The sequence below is a fragment of the Helianthus annuus genome, chromosome 11 (genome assembly GCF_002127325.2).
Source record: "Helianthus annuus cultivar XRQ/B chromosome 11, HanXRQr2.0-SUNRISE, whole genome shotgun sequence".
Taxonomy (NCBI): domain Eukaryota; kingdom Viridiplantae; phylum Streptophyta; class Magnoliopsida; order Asterales; family Asteraceae; genus Helianthus; species Helianthus annuus.
In genome coordinates this window covers 24,137,138-24,151,722 of record NC_035443.2, presented here as the reverse complement: position 1 = coordinate 24,151,722, position 14,585 = coordinate 24,137,138, and the positions used below count along the sequence as shown (strand labels likewise).

At 37.0% G+C, this 14,585-nt stretch overlaps 1 protein-coding gene across 1 annotated transcript; it reads left to right on the top strand.

Annotated features, from left to right (window-relative positions):
* Nucleotides 1-8,230: 8,230 nt before the first annotated feature.
* Nucleotides 8,231-8,770, top strand: LOC110897376. The gene has a single exon (XM_022144130.1). The coding sequence runs from the start codon at nt 8,231-8,233 to the stop codon at nt 8,768-8,770; it is 540 nt and encodes a 179-aa protein (XP_021999822.1).
* The last annotated feature ends 5,815 nt before the right edge of the window (nt 8,771-14,585 follow it).

Here is a 14,585-nt window from a genome sequence, read left to right as displayed (position 1 = left end):
AAATCCTATGTTCACCAAAGAGGATTACAATCAAATAGACGCCGAAGAGATGGAACTCATGGATATCAAATGGTGTCTTGCAAGTGTTCTTCGACGTGCTGAGAAGTTCAAAACCATCACCGGGAGAAATGACTTTCTTGATGCTCATGTTTCTACTTTAGGTTTTGATAAATCAAAAGTTACTTGTTTTCGGTGCAGGGAGAAAGGCCATTTCAAACGGGAATGCAAAGGAAGAGAAGCTAGTGGTGCACAGAATCCATTCGGGAAAGATGATTACTACCGCAAAGCTATCTATCAACAAGTTGGTCAATCTCAAGAACCACAGACGGCTCATGGGAGGAAGATTGAAGATCCCAAGAGAGCATGTTTGGTAGATTTCAGCTGGAATAATTACATATCATCTGAAGGCAAAGCAGCACGCATAATCGATCAAGATGATGAGAAACTACTTGAAGGTTTTAGTTGGGATATGTTCGTTGATGAAAAAGGATAATTCAAAGCATTCATTGCCAATATTGTCAAAGAGCCAGATTTGTTTGCTACCTGGATGAAATCTATTGGGGTGAATGTGTCTAGTGAGGATGAAAAGTCTGTTGCGTCTGATGGGAATTCAGAAAGTACCGATGAATTTTCAGAAAGATCTGGAGAAATTTCAGAGGGTTCAGATAGTGTATCGAGTTCTGATGAGAGTGTACAGAATGAGGTTGTTTCAGAAAAAGCAGTTGTATTTGACAAAACACCGTCTGATTCGGTTGTTTCAGATGCTGATTCTGAAAAATCTGTTCAATTTGATCAATCACCAGATCACAGTAGCAGTGATGATGAGGAGGAGAAACATATAAATGTTGCTAAATCTCATATTTCTCCTGAAAGTTTTCATTTCTATTTTGCAGATCGCATGGAGAAATTGAAGGAGAAAAGAGCTGCTAAAGAACAACAAAAGAAATCTGATGGTGATGTTCAAAATGTTGAAAGCGCTGCTAAGAAGATTACCGAAGTTGAGGAAGATGAAAAGGTGATTGAAGTTGTGAAAACAATCGAGGTTGAGAAGATTGTTGAAGTCGTCAAGCCTTGCGAAAAATGTTTGGAAGCTTGCAAGGAATGTGCAGCAAATGACGACATTATAGCTGAGTATGAGAAGAAGAAGGAGCAGTTACTGTTCAACCTCAATTATGTGAAAGAATCGTACGATGTCTTGAACAAAACAGTAACTGGTCTCCAAAAGACAAACTCAGAACGAGAACAGGCACTGATGATGATGAATGCAGTCATGATGTCAAAGCAGAAAGCTATAAATTTGTACATCGAAGAAAGTGCTAAGTGGAAGCAAGAGTTGGAAACGGAAAAGATTGAGAATGAGAGAATTAGACGTTTACTGCAAAGTTATTCTAGTTCTGATTATCTCATTGATCGTATTTACCCAACTGTTGCAGGTATGGAAGCTTTTCAAGATGAGAAGCCGAAGGGAAAGAAAGACTATGGTAAGAAACCGACTGTTAGCTATAACAAGTGTCCGCCTCCAATTTGGGATGGGTATTCTCCTAGAAAACCAAACGAGGAGCAACTTGCAAAAGCAGTCAATATAAAGCTTAAAACCGACACAACTGACGTTTTACCAGATAACATTGATGTCACGTTCACCTCGTCCGATACTGATCATGAATCCGAATTAATCAAAAAGGTGGTCGATCAGGTGTTGGATACTGATGAGGAGTCCGAGTCTAAGTCTGGGTCTGGAGGGTCAAATTCGTCAGTCAGCAGTGAAAAGTCGTCAGTTAAACGGTCTTACAGTAAAGAATTTTTGTTATCAAAGGCAGATTTGAATGATGAGACATTCGAAGTTGTCTATACTTTGAATGGTTCTGACAAACTATATTACAACAAAGAGTTTCCTATTATGAGTATTAAAACAGAATTGATTAACAAAACTTTCAAACTAATAGAGATTAATATTCCTGAATTAAAAGTTTTGAAAAATTTTGAAAAATCTAAAAGGTATACTTCAAGAGTTCAACAACGGTTAAACAAGAAAAAGGGTTACAATTCTGGTTCGAGTTCTCAAAAGAAACCAAACCAAAATTGTAGCTACAAAAAGAAAGGATTAGGCTTTGTTCCACCAGAAAAATATAAAAATGAGAAAAATTCTAAAACAAAAACAGAATTTGTGTCAGGTGGAAGCTCGGAAGATGAACAGCAGAAACCGTTCTGGAAACAATCGAATCAAGAGTTTCTTGCTGAGAGGAGAAGGAATGGTACTGGAGTATTTCATCCAAGAGAAACTCGAACTTGTTTCAAATGCAATAAAGCTGGTCACATTGCATGGAATTGTCCGAAAAATATCAAAACAAAACAGGGAGTTTCTCAGAAACTAAAAGAAAAGGTTGTTGATACTGAACCACCAACAGAAAAATTTAAAGTTTTTGAAAATTCAACTTTTGAAGTTGGTGAGTGTTCGACAAAGAAGAGGTATGAAAAGAAAGGAAAAGACAACCAAGTATGGGTTGCCAAGCAGATTGATGTGAATGTCGGCGATGAATCTGGTTCCACAAAGCCAGAAGAGCCACAGGTTGAAGAGAAAATTTCAGTAAGTGATGATGATTTTCCATCGCTGAAATTTGAGGAGATTAAAAAGAAAGTTGGTAAAACAGAAATTTCAAATCAATTCTACAATGAAGAAAAAGAATTTGATGTCGAGAAAACATTCAACGAGAATGTTAAGAAGATTTTTGGGAAAATGTTGAGTGGGGGAGCTAAGGGGGTAAAAGATTTTTACGCAACTAAAAAGGCAACATATAACCCTACTGCTCAAGAGCTAAAGGCCATCAAGTCTGAGAAGACTTGGATGGAAGTGTGTTTCCCATGATAGTCTAAGGACTACGCCGGAGATCCCAAGTTTATATCGTGGATCAGGAATCGGCATCATTCTAGTGTTTGAAAAGTTTGTTTGAAAGATTTTGAATAGTGTTTGAATTTTACAGGATGAAGGACTACGCCGGAGCTTCCAGGTTGGTAAGTGAGAAGCAGGAATCGGCATCTTTCTGACTAATCTTACAAGTGGTAAAGAGGTTTCTGTAGATGTCTCATTCCTACAGGAAAACCTACAAGTGATATTTTTTTGGTTATACTTTGAAGAGATTATGTTTACAAGTGATGCAGAGATTTCTAAACTGCAATTGGTAAATCAGGGACATTAAGTTGTACTTGATTTACTATTCATATGAGATTGATAAACAAAATGATGAACCATATCCCCATGCTTCATAAGTGGTAAACTTAAAAATGGTAAACACAAACTCATTTTCCGGAAAAATCATTTTGATTAAAACAAACTTAAGTGTTTTTGAAATCTAAATGAGAAAATGGTTTGTTGAAAGGGGGAGTTCAGATTGTTTATGCCTAGTGAATGGAGATTTGATGTGATTCGATATCAGTTGTCAAGTTTCTGTACAGTTTGTTTTCAATTTTCTTTAATGTGTTTGCATTTTAGGGGGAGTAGAAATTTCAGAAAATCCAAAAACATTAGAAAATTTGAAAAAGCCAAAAACATGATAAAATTCAAAAATGAGTTTCGTTGTGAAAAAGAGGAAATGATAGTACGTCAGTAGGCTGTCACAACATGCTAAAGAATTGGAAAGATAATATGTGATAAACAGTCTTACTGTGGATATGTCAGTAGGTTTTTACACATTTAGTAAATTGTGAAGAGATATAAACCTAAAGTTCAAACTTGCTTGTTCTGTGGGTTAACACAAACTTGGATATATAGGTAACCCCTGAAATCTTATTTGAAAGGTCCCTTATTCTGAGATACTAGGTCTTTATGCTCAGTGATATCTGGGGTATTATCCCGGGACTTCTGCTGTATGGAAGTACTGACCTAGTCCCCGGATAATGCTTTCCGCAAAAAGCTTGAAACATAGTTTCACCCTCAGCATGCTGATGAAACAATAAAATTGATAGTCGCTGCTGTTGAAACAAAAAGATCCTCTAAAGGGGACACACCGAAAAGTCGAAGCCGTCATCTCTCTGCGTATACGAAAGTATCGACCTGAGCTCTCACGGCCCTCGCATCTAACCCCTATACAGATATCATCTGTGGTATATTCACCTGTAAGACTGAATATTGGGATCTGGATACGGGAGTATATTCAAGCAGTGGGACACACGGATAAGTTTAAGTTCTTAAAACATTAATATCGTATCTCGGATCAGTTGAATTTTGTGTGAAAATTTCGGTGGACCGATATACTGACAATCTAGGTAAATTGTTTAGAACTGAAAATGAAATCAGCTTAACGGTGTTAGTGACATGTCTCATAAACTGATATGATCCTCTTACACTAACTCACAAAAATATGTTTGTAAATATTTCTTTACTACATTTTATTTCTTTACATTGAAAAATCCAAAAAGATTTTGTGTGTGTTTTAGCATAAATTTTAAAAAAAATTCAAAAAGATTTTCGACAAACTGATGTTGGAAAGCTGATTATCAAAATTCCGAGTGCTAAACATGATGACATTGTTGTGAGGGGAAGTGCTTCTAATTGTCAAGATATAGTTTTTTAAATCAACAAATGGTACATCATGTGTGTATGATTTGAGAGAGAGTTAGTGTTAGTGATGCAAATTGTTAAAATTAGAAAATTTATTTCTGGGTTAAGAATATGCAGGAATTGCCAGGTTTCAATCTTGGATCTAAAGATAGAAAGCCAGGTTACAATATCTGTTGAAGAAAGCCAAGTTTCGATCCTGGAAATCAAATTTTGGAAAGCCAGACAACGATCCTGAAGATGTTGCTGAAGAACAAAGAAATACCAGCAAATCGAGAGGGGGAGTCTGAAGACAGAGAGAGAAGCTCAGAGGACTGATAAAGACTGAAGATTATGAAGACTCGACGTCAAGATCTGAGGGGGAGTCTGTTGGTGCAGTCATCTGTCGTCTTCGTCTTATGTCGTGTCTCGAGTTCGTTACTGATCTAATCAAGCATGACATCAGTAAACAAGAGAATGAAGTCTGGCCGTTTGAATGAAGACTGGCCGTTTGAAGAGAGGCTTCCGTTAGAAGCCATTCCGTTTGAGTGTTAACTGTCCGTTTGAGCATGTTCAAACGGTCACGTCATGTCTATATATAGGTTTCAAACGGTTTCTTTTGTAACGATTAGTCAAATTGATACTGAGGTGCTGCCGGTATTTCCTTGTTCTGTAATCATTGTTATATGAATAGAAAAGAGGTTTAAAGTTTCTTCAAGCTGTTTTAAAGTGCGTTTCTTAGTATTCCGCCTTTGAAACGTACGAGAGCTCTTCCGAACGACTCATTCAGGTCGAAACCGATCCTACACGTAACCCTAAATCCCAAATTCACCCCCAAAATTAACCCCTTACCCTCAACAATCTGTGTACAATCAACGATCAACAACAATGGATCATGAAGACGACAACGATCCAAACTGGAGGGTTCGAGGTGTTTACTCAAATTTCGACCCTGAAATCGCATATGGTAGGTTTACATTCGTCACTTTTTGGTTTTTGAATGATTGTTTTTCTTCATCATGTATAAATTAGGACTAATGTTGGTTGTATAATCGTTTCAGAACACCGACCTGATATGTTCACAATGCAAGTTCACCATGGAGGTGAACTCACTCTGTTCCCAGATATAACATACGAGGGGGGGACAATCGAATATGTTGATAAGGTGAATGCGGACTATTTCTCGCGAATAATCATCAATGACATGATGATGGAACTTGGTTATATGGAAGAGGATCTGGATCTTTTAAAATACTATTTTAGGATTCCAGGTGAAGATATGGATTTTGGGTTAAGGCCAATAGGTACAGATGCTGATATTCTTAGGTTGATTAAACATGCAACAAAGACTAAGGTTATAGAGTTATATGTTGAAAAGGTTCAAAAAGTGGATTTAGGAGACTTGACACAGGAACCATTAAATGTGGTCTTTCCTGAACAACATCAACAGCCTCAAAATGATCCTGATTTAGGAGATCAACACAGGAACCAGGTTGTGGTGGTGATCAAAATCCAGTAGGTGGTGATGAAATTCCAGTAGGTGGTGTTGGTAGTCCAGGAGGTGGTGATGGTAGTCCAGGAGGTGGTGATAGTGAGGGCAGTGGTGATGATAATGATGGCAGTGGTGATGATAATGAGGGCAGTGGTGATGGTAACAGTGGTAAGGTCCAGTCTGAGGGAAGTGATTCTGAAGACCCTGAGTTTATTCCTGATGATGAGGTTAGTGAAGAGGATAGTGAGGGTATAAATGAACATGCCAGCAATAAGAGGGCAAATGCCACCAAAAGTGAAGCTTACAAGAAGGTGCAGACAGAGGAGGATGTAGATGACCCTGAGTTCATTGTTGATAAGGATAACTTAGTCATAGACTATGATGATGACATGGATGAATTTAGGGCTGTTGTGGACTTTGACATTAGTGAAGATGAGAACATAAAAGAAGACCATTTAAATGAGGATGATTTGGTAGATGTTCAAGTAGATATAGATAACTTTGATAGTCTGAGTGACCTGGATGATGAAACAAAACTGCAGAGGGCCGTTAGGAGGATTAGGAGAAGCATGAGGAAAAAGAAACCAACAGATGGTTGTCCCTTTTATGTAGGTCAACAGTTTTATGATAGGCAATCAATCAAAGAACTTGTGAAATGGTATGCAGTGGAATCTAAAAGGCAATTGTACATAATTAGGAATGATAAAAGAAGGTTCCGGGTTGTGTGCATGGGAAAGAATCCAAAGTTAAGCAGTAATGAAGGTGGTTGTGATAATGAGGGCAGTTCTGGAAATTCACATGATACACCTTTGAATGCAAACCCAGAAGTGGTTGGGGACCATAATGCAAACACAAATAACAATGGTGGGGCCCAGCAGTATTGTTCTTCAAAAGAGTCTGAAAAGAAGCCAAAACGTCCAAGGAAAAAGATTCCTCCTCCCACATGCCCTTGGGTTTTGCACATCTCAAATCACTTCAAGAGCCGAGACACATGGGTGGTGAAGACTCTTATCAATGAACATGACTGCTTGCATACCAGGGATGTGGGCTTATGCAATATCTCTTTTTTGACCAAGGAAGTGGAACCCATAATTTTGGTTAACCCTACCATTCCACTGGCTGCTCTTCAAGATCAACTCCAGAAGAAACTTCAGGTACAGATTACAATTAACCAAATTTCTAGAGCTAAGTATTTTGCAATGGAGAAGGTTCAAAGGGATTATAAAACTCAGTTTGGGTTACTTAGGGAATATGCCGAACAGTTAATGAAATCGAATCCAGGAACAACTGTTACCATAGATGTTGAACCATCTAGTTGTAAGGCCAAAAGTTCAACAAGGCAGTTTAGGAGGATTTATATTTGTTATGGTGCATTTAAGAAGGGTTTTAAGATAATTGGTAGAGACATTCTAGGGTTGGACGGATGCTTTATGAAGGGGCCCTACCCTGGCCAAATTTTAACAGTAGTGGGTGTTGATGGAAACAACGGGATTTATCCTGTTGCTTTTGCTGTGGTTGAGTCTGAAACTACAAAGACCTGGACCTGGTTTTTAGAACAACTTGTTGTAGATCTGGAGCTACCAAGAACTGCCAACTTCACCTTCATAAGCGACAGACAAAAGGTGCCATTTTGTTATGTATAACTTGTTTAAATGTATGCCTTAGTTGTTCAAGTGTGTTATGTATAATTTGTTTAAATGTATGCCTTTGTTGTTCAAGTTTGTTATGTATAACTGTCCATTCTGTACAGGGAATACTACCTGCTGTTAGCAAGGTCTTTCCTATGGCAGAGCATAGATACTGTATTCGGCATATACATGAAAATATGAAGGCTAATGCTAACTGGAGGGATGATAAGATAAAGGGTCTATTCTGGAATGCTGCTTCTGCAACAACAGTTCCTTGGTTTGATCATGCAATGCAAGATATCAAGATGGTAGATAAGAAGCTGCATGACTGGTTGAGACAGATCCCAGTGAAACATTGGACCCGGTGTCAGTTTAGTGGTAAGGCTTAAGAATGTCATATATGTTAAGCCATTTACATAATTGTTTGTGGTTGCATAATAACTAACAGGTTTCCATTAAACAGGTAGGCCAAAGTGTGACATTCTTCTAAACAACATTTGTGAAGTCTTCAATAGGCAGTTGATACATGCTAGGGATAAACCAATCATTACCAGTCTAGAGTGCATCAGAGAATACCTAATGAAGAGGAATCTTGTTATACACAAGCTGATTGCAAAGAGCAAAGGTCCTCTAACCCCCTATGCAACTGAAGTCCTAGACAAGATCAAACAAGAAGCTGCTGAGTACACTGTTATCTTTAACTCTATCTCCAAGTATCAAGTTAATGGGCCAAGAGACAACAAAGTAGTGAACTTGGTGGAGAAAAGTTGCACCTGTAGAAGATGGGACTTGACTGGCATCCCTTGCAAGCATGAAATTGCTTGTATATGGAACTTGGCCCTACATGGCAAGGACGATGGTGTATTGGAGAAGTGGGTTGATAAATCATACTGGATGCAGACTTGGAAGGATGTGTATTCCCATGTAATTGATCCAGTAGATGGTCAAGACTTATGGACACCTTCCACATGCCCTACTAAGCTGCTTCCACCAAAGCACCACAAGCAAATAGGCAGGCCAAAAAAGAAAAGGAAGAAATCTGCTGTGGAAATCAGTGAGTTGACTCAACAGATGGAATCCAGTGGCAAGATGTCAAGAAAGGGTGAAATTGTGGAATGAAGCAAGTGTAAAAGGAGGGGCCATAACAGGAGGAGTTGCAAGGGGACTGATGTTGAATAGGCATTGCTGGTGTTCAGGAGTTTGGTAGAAACATGTCCTGGTTATGTTGGTTGAAAATGTCTTTTGAATGTTTTGGTTAGCTGGTTGTTGTACACTGTTATGTAATTTGTCCAGGAACATGTCATGTCTTTTGCTTATGTCTGTTGGTACACTACCTAATCTGTGTTTGGAACATGTCTTATGGGGTTATGTTTTATGTCCAGGTTATGTCTTTCTGTTATGAATTCTGGTAAACTATGTAATATGCTGGTTATGTCTTCTGTTATGAGTTATGGTCAATTATGAAATCTGTTATGGTGCTATGTTTATTTATTATGTCCAGGTCTTGGGTAATGGTTATGGTCAATTATGAAATCTGTTATGGTAATGTCTTTTGGTACATAAAGCATATTACATTGAATCGGACGCAACAATATTGCCTCGGACAATATTCATAACCATAAGGTAACACCAGTTGATTACATTGCCTCGGACAATATTCGGCAAGTACATTAACCATAATAAAAAGCATATTACATTGAATCGGATGCAACAATATTCGGCAAATGCATAACCATAACAAAAAGCATATTACAATGTATCGGACAATATTCGTTAACTGCTATTACATTAACGTCATAATATGTACATAATGACCCATTTTTACATCCACATTACATATCGAAGACACATACCAGCAAAACACAATTTATACCACTGCTTTAACATTAAACATTTCAGTGAAAAGCAACATATGAGATGAAAAAACCCCAGCTAAACATTAACATCATCTTCAATCTCGTGTACTTCACTGCCATTCCTAAAGCTTGTTCTTGAAGTTGCCTAATTTCAGATGTCATCCTCAAAGCTTGTTCTTCATGGTCCCTAACTTGATAAGCCAAACCCGCAAAATGTCGAAATACTTCAACAGCCCTTTCACACGATGGACCCTCTGCCCAATCCACAAACCCGCAACCCCTATGTCGAGTAATGCAGCAGAAAAACTTCCTTCCAGGGTTTGCAGGGGTCCACGATGTCTTCACAATTGTTGGAGACCCACAATTAGCGCATACGATCATTGTTGAGGGGATGGATTGCTTCAATTTTGGGGGTGAATTTGGGATTTAGGGTTAGGATTGTAAACAAGTTGCAGGTGGGGGTTTTATACAGGGGAGGGGGGTTTTGGTTAATAAAAACATAAAGGGAAAACAAAAAAATTATAAAAGGACTAAAATACCCTTCATTAAATATACTCACCTAACTGACTTTAACTGGGTTATGAGAATTTGGACTGAAATGGCACCTTTCCAGTATGTCAGGGAGGAAAATGGTGCATTTTTGAAATTTGGACTGAAATGGCCAAAGTGACCAAACCACAGGGACTGAAATGGCCAAAGTGACCAAACCACAGGGACTGAAATGGCAGTTAACTCTTTCTGGAAATATCTAATATTTGGGCTTATGAGCGTCCTGAAGCGATCTCGTCAAACAATGTATAGTTTTTTTTTTCGGAAAATATCTTACAATATTTGGGCTTATGAGTGTTTTGAAATGATCTCGTCAAACAATATTTATATACTATTAATTTAAAACAATCTTAGGCATCATTGTTTGTAAGTTGTGTTATATATATATATATATTGTATATTAGTTATTTTTCTTTTATTCTTTTATGGCATCAATACTTGTATGCGAGGCTATACATGTTGTACCAGTTAATTTGCTTTGTCCTCTTTTATAGGTTTATTTGGGCGGTGACTTATCTCCTATAAACATCGTGGGTCTTCAACTGAGCAACTTCTGATGAAGCGACGGTCGTACGACCATTACCACCTTCGCTATAAACATCGTCACCGGTAGTCTCCGGAAGTATTCAGGTGAATCGGATCACTAAGCTTTTTTAGATATTTTGTCATTTGTTTATTTGGAGTTTATGCTTGAATTGAGACTTGGTCCTTTGATTTAGTAAATGACATGATAGATGGTTTGCATGACTGTTCTCCAACTCATCAATAGCAGGCCTTCGACTATTGATCGGTTTGTGTCCCCGGTGAATTTCTCCTCCGATTTGCCTTTCTCGGTGTCAAGGTTTTCATCTCTTATGTTGTTTCTTTTGGTAACTTATCAATGCATGTGCTTTTATTGATGATTGTGAGTTGGATTTTATATGAAATTTGTTGTTATTGATGTTGTTATATGAACTGGAAATAGAAGATAAGAATGTGTGTTCAGTCATATCACTCCTCCTTTTGAATCAAATAATTCAATAGACTACTTTTTGTTACATGACAGTAAAGTTAAACAAAAGTTAAATGAAAAGTGGCTGAAATTGTGGTAGAAAGAAAAGGCCTTACGTCTTATATGAAGTAAAACTTGGACGTTTAAACTATGTACTGATGTGGAAAATTTGGAATTGGAGGGGTATTTGAAGAGACTAAATCACTTGAAGGAAAAGCTAGTCATAATTTATGTGTTATAAGAGAGGGTAAATTACTGTATTATTGATTCCCCTCTTGTCTTGAGAAGGGCCCCTAATCTCTACAAATAAATGAATAAATTCAAAGCATGTGAAGAAGATGAGTGACGAGCCAACGACGATTAGCGGTACAACAGCGGAATTAAGCGACGATGGTGGTTTCAATGCCGAATCGGGTCTTCATAACGTTTCTTCTAGCCAGCGTCAAGGTTTTCATCTTTTCTTCTGTTGTTTCTTTTGGTAACTTATCGAATGTTGATCGACAGTTTTTCGGCCTAATTTCTATTGTAGAATTGAAGTTTATTTGTTATAGTGTGATGGTGATGAACTGTAATGAGGAACTGGTATTGGGACTAATTTTCTTGGTTCTCAGGTTAAGTGGGATAGTATAACTGTTTTACTCACCTAATATTATGAGACTTTTTTTTATTATGATTATGAAATGTAGGTGGTATGCTATCTGTTTCATTTGTTTGTTGTGAGAATAATTATAGAGTCCCAAGTAGTATTTTTTATTGCATCCAAACTTGGGGGGAGGGGGGTATATTTAGCTGCTAAACTACGATGAGCAGAACTTATTAATTCCACTTCTTTATTTAAGGGTCATTTAAATATTTCCCCTTCCTAACTTCCTAAGATCCTTTATTACATATTTTACCCAACCTTTAAAATCAATTACACATTTCCCCATCCTAAACCATATATATTTCACATTTAGCCATTTTATTAACATATATTACATATATACCCATTTCATTAAAATTACTCTAATTGATTTACTATTTTACCCTTAATAAACTTATTAAATCTATTTACATATTTCTCCAATCTAATACCATCAGTTACATTTGAATCTCCATAAACTAATTCTGGTGATATCTTGTAGCGGGTAGATTTGTCCCAATAGATATGATTAACACCTACAGACTCTTTGATATTAGTAGCGGATTTTTTATTTTCAATAATCAAAACTGAACCATTGAACTTTAAAACGAAACCACACTGAATCGTTACTAACAGTTTGATTCTGGTTTTGGTTTTATTTAGCCCTCAGCACCTCATATAAAATTCATAAAATAAAATAAAAAATTAAGCATAAAAATCATTTTAAACAATTTCATTGGCATATCAAGAATCTGTATGAACAACAATATGCAGATTAAAATAGGAACAAGCAGAAAGTAGTTGTATGGACAACCTAAAGAAACAAGAAGATGGGTTCATCTGTTGTTACGAAGCCTTGAATAAAAAAGATTAAAAAAACAATATAAAAAGAAACAAAAAGATGTTAAACTCAGCTAATCTAATATAGTTATTTTATTAACTGAAAAGTGTGAGATTAAATATATATTAATGTAATATTTAATCTTGTAGCCTTTATAATCATTTATATTATATTAGATCAAAATATATTAATAACCTATTAATAATTAGTTGGTAATTGTTGATGGACCATATTACCCTTATTAACTAATTAGGTTTCCTCTTGGGTGTATAAATAAGGGGATTATTAGAGAGTTTAAGGGTTACACAAATTACACAATCACAAACCCTCATAACATCAATTTTCGTCTCTCTCCCCATAACCGAAATCTACCCTACTTTCGGTTTCATCACCATCATCAACTTACACCCTAAGGAGGAACCAGATCATCCTGACAATCATGTCAAACTCGATGGCTGCATCTCTGACTGGATTCTCTGCTGGCCTGTCTGCTGTAACAGGTATGTTATTCATGTTTTCCATTACATTTAAACAGAACTGATCCAACATGTGGTATCAGAGCATATGTTGATTAATCAGTTCTGGTTTTGATCCATTATACTGGGATCAAAAATTTGGAAAACGGAAGTTTTTTTAAGCTTTAAAATCAAAACTGTTTTCGAGTTCTAATGAGCCGAAATCACTGTTTTCGGAAAAATATGTTTAATGATTTTGACTCGAAACCATAAATGGGATAATAATATCCGAAATCTGTTAACTGATATCATAAAATTTAGATTTCGGAACCCAGAATCATGTTTTATTTTTTTTAGGGTTCATCATAATGTTCTAAGAAAACTCGAAAATTCCCTAACTTTTGGAATATAATTTAGATTAGTGGGTGTTTTTACTGTTTTGATCTTAATTTTATCTATTAAAGTTTTCGAAAACTGTTAAAGAGATAATCAGTTATTATTTACGAAATCTTTTGATAATTTAGATCAGCAATAAAATAGGAAACACTATCCCACAATCCCTAAAATTTCGAGTTTTCAGTTATCATCACAAAACAGCTGTTAACAGGGATTCGAGATCATCAGACTGCGAATCGAGACCATCAGATCTCGACTCGAGACCACAAGGTCTCGACTCAAAATCATAAGGGCTCTCAAATCTGTACAACTCGAGACCAAGGTTGCTACTCGAGACCAAGGTTGCTACTCGAGACCAAGGTTGCTACTCGAGACCAAGGTTGCTACTCGAGACCATAAGGTCATAACTCAAGACCATAAGGTTGCGACTCGAGACCATAAGGCTACAACTCGAGACTAAGGTTGCGACTCGAGATCTCATAACTAACTCGAGATCTCAAAAACTCAGTCGAGACCTAACTCGAGACCTCATCGCCTTAGGCTGTTTAAATGTGAACTAAAAATTTTTTCGGGGCTCCGCCCCGAACCCCGAGCGGGGGCACGCTGTCCCCGCACCCCCCAGCGAACTCACCACGGAGTTCGATCCGCGCTAACAGGTGGTTTGCTTTTAAATACTTGGTTTTGTTAACACTTAATTAATTAATCAGAATCAGATAATTTTACAAAACCAAAATAGCTTTGCTTGAATGAGCTTCTGATGTATTAATTCTGGCCAAAGCTGATTTAATACATCTATTTATTGTTCAAGTATTATGAAAGCTATGTTGAGTATGCATTATAAACGTGAAATGTCTTAATTCTGGCCAAAGCTGATTTAATTCATTTATGTTTAGCATGCTTGACAAAGTGCATAACTAAAGTGATTGTCTCATTTCTGGCCAAAGCTGATTTGTCACGATTACTTTGCACACATACTTAAATGATTACACTTCTGGCCAAAGCTGATTTGTCTTCGTTTAAGTAGAATTTTTACTAAGTCTATTATTTTGATGTTAGTAATAGACAATATCACAGCTTCATAATTAAAATGGTCATTATTTATGCCTGCCTTAGTATAACATGCCCTTAGATCACATTAGGACTTCTTTCTTAGTATCATAACTTGCTCATCTTATTTCCACTATCAGCACCCAATTGCGGGATTCCACTTTTGACAGGTGATAA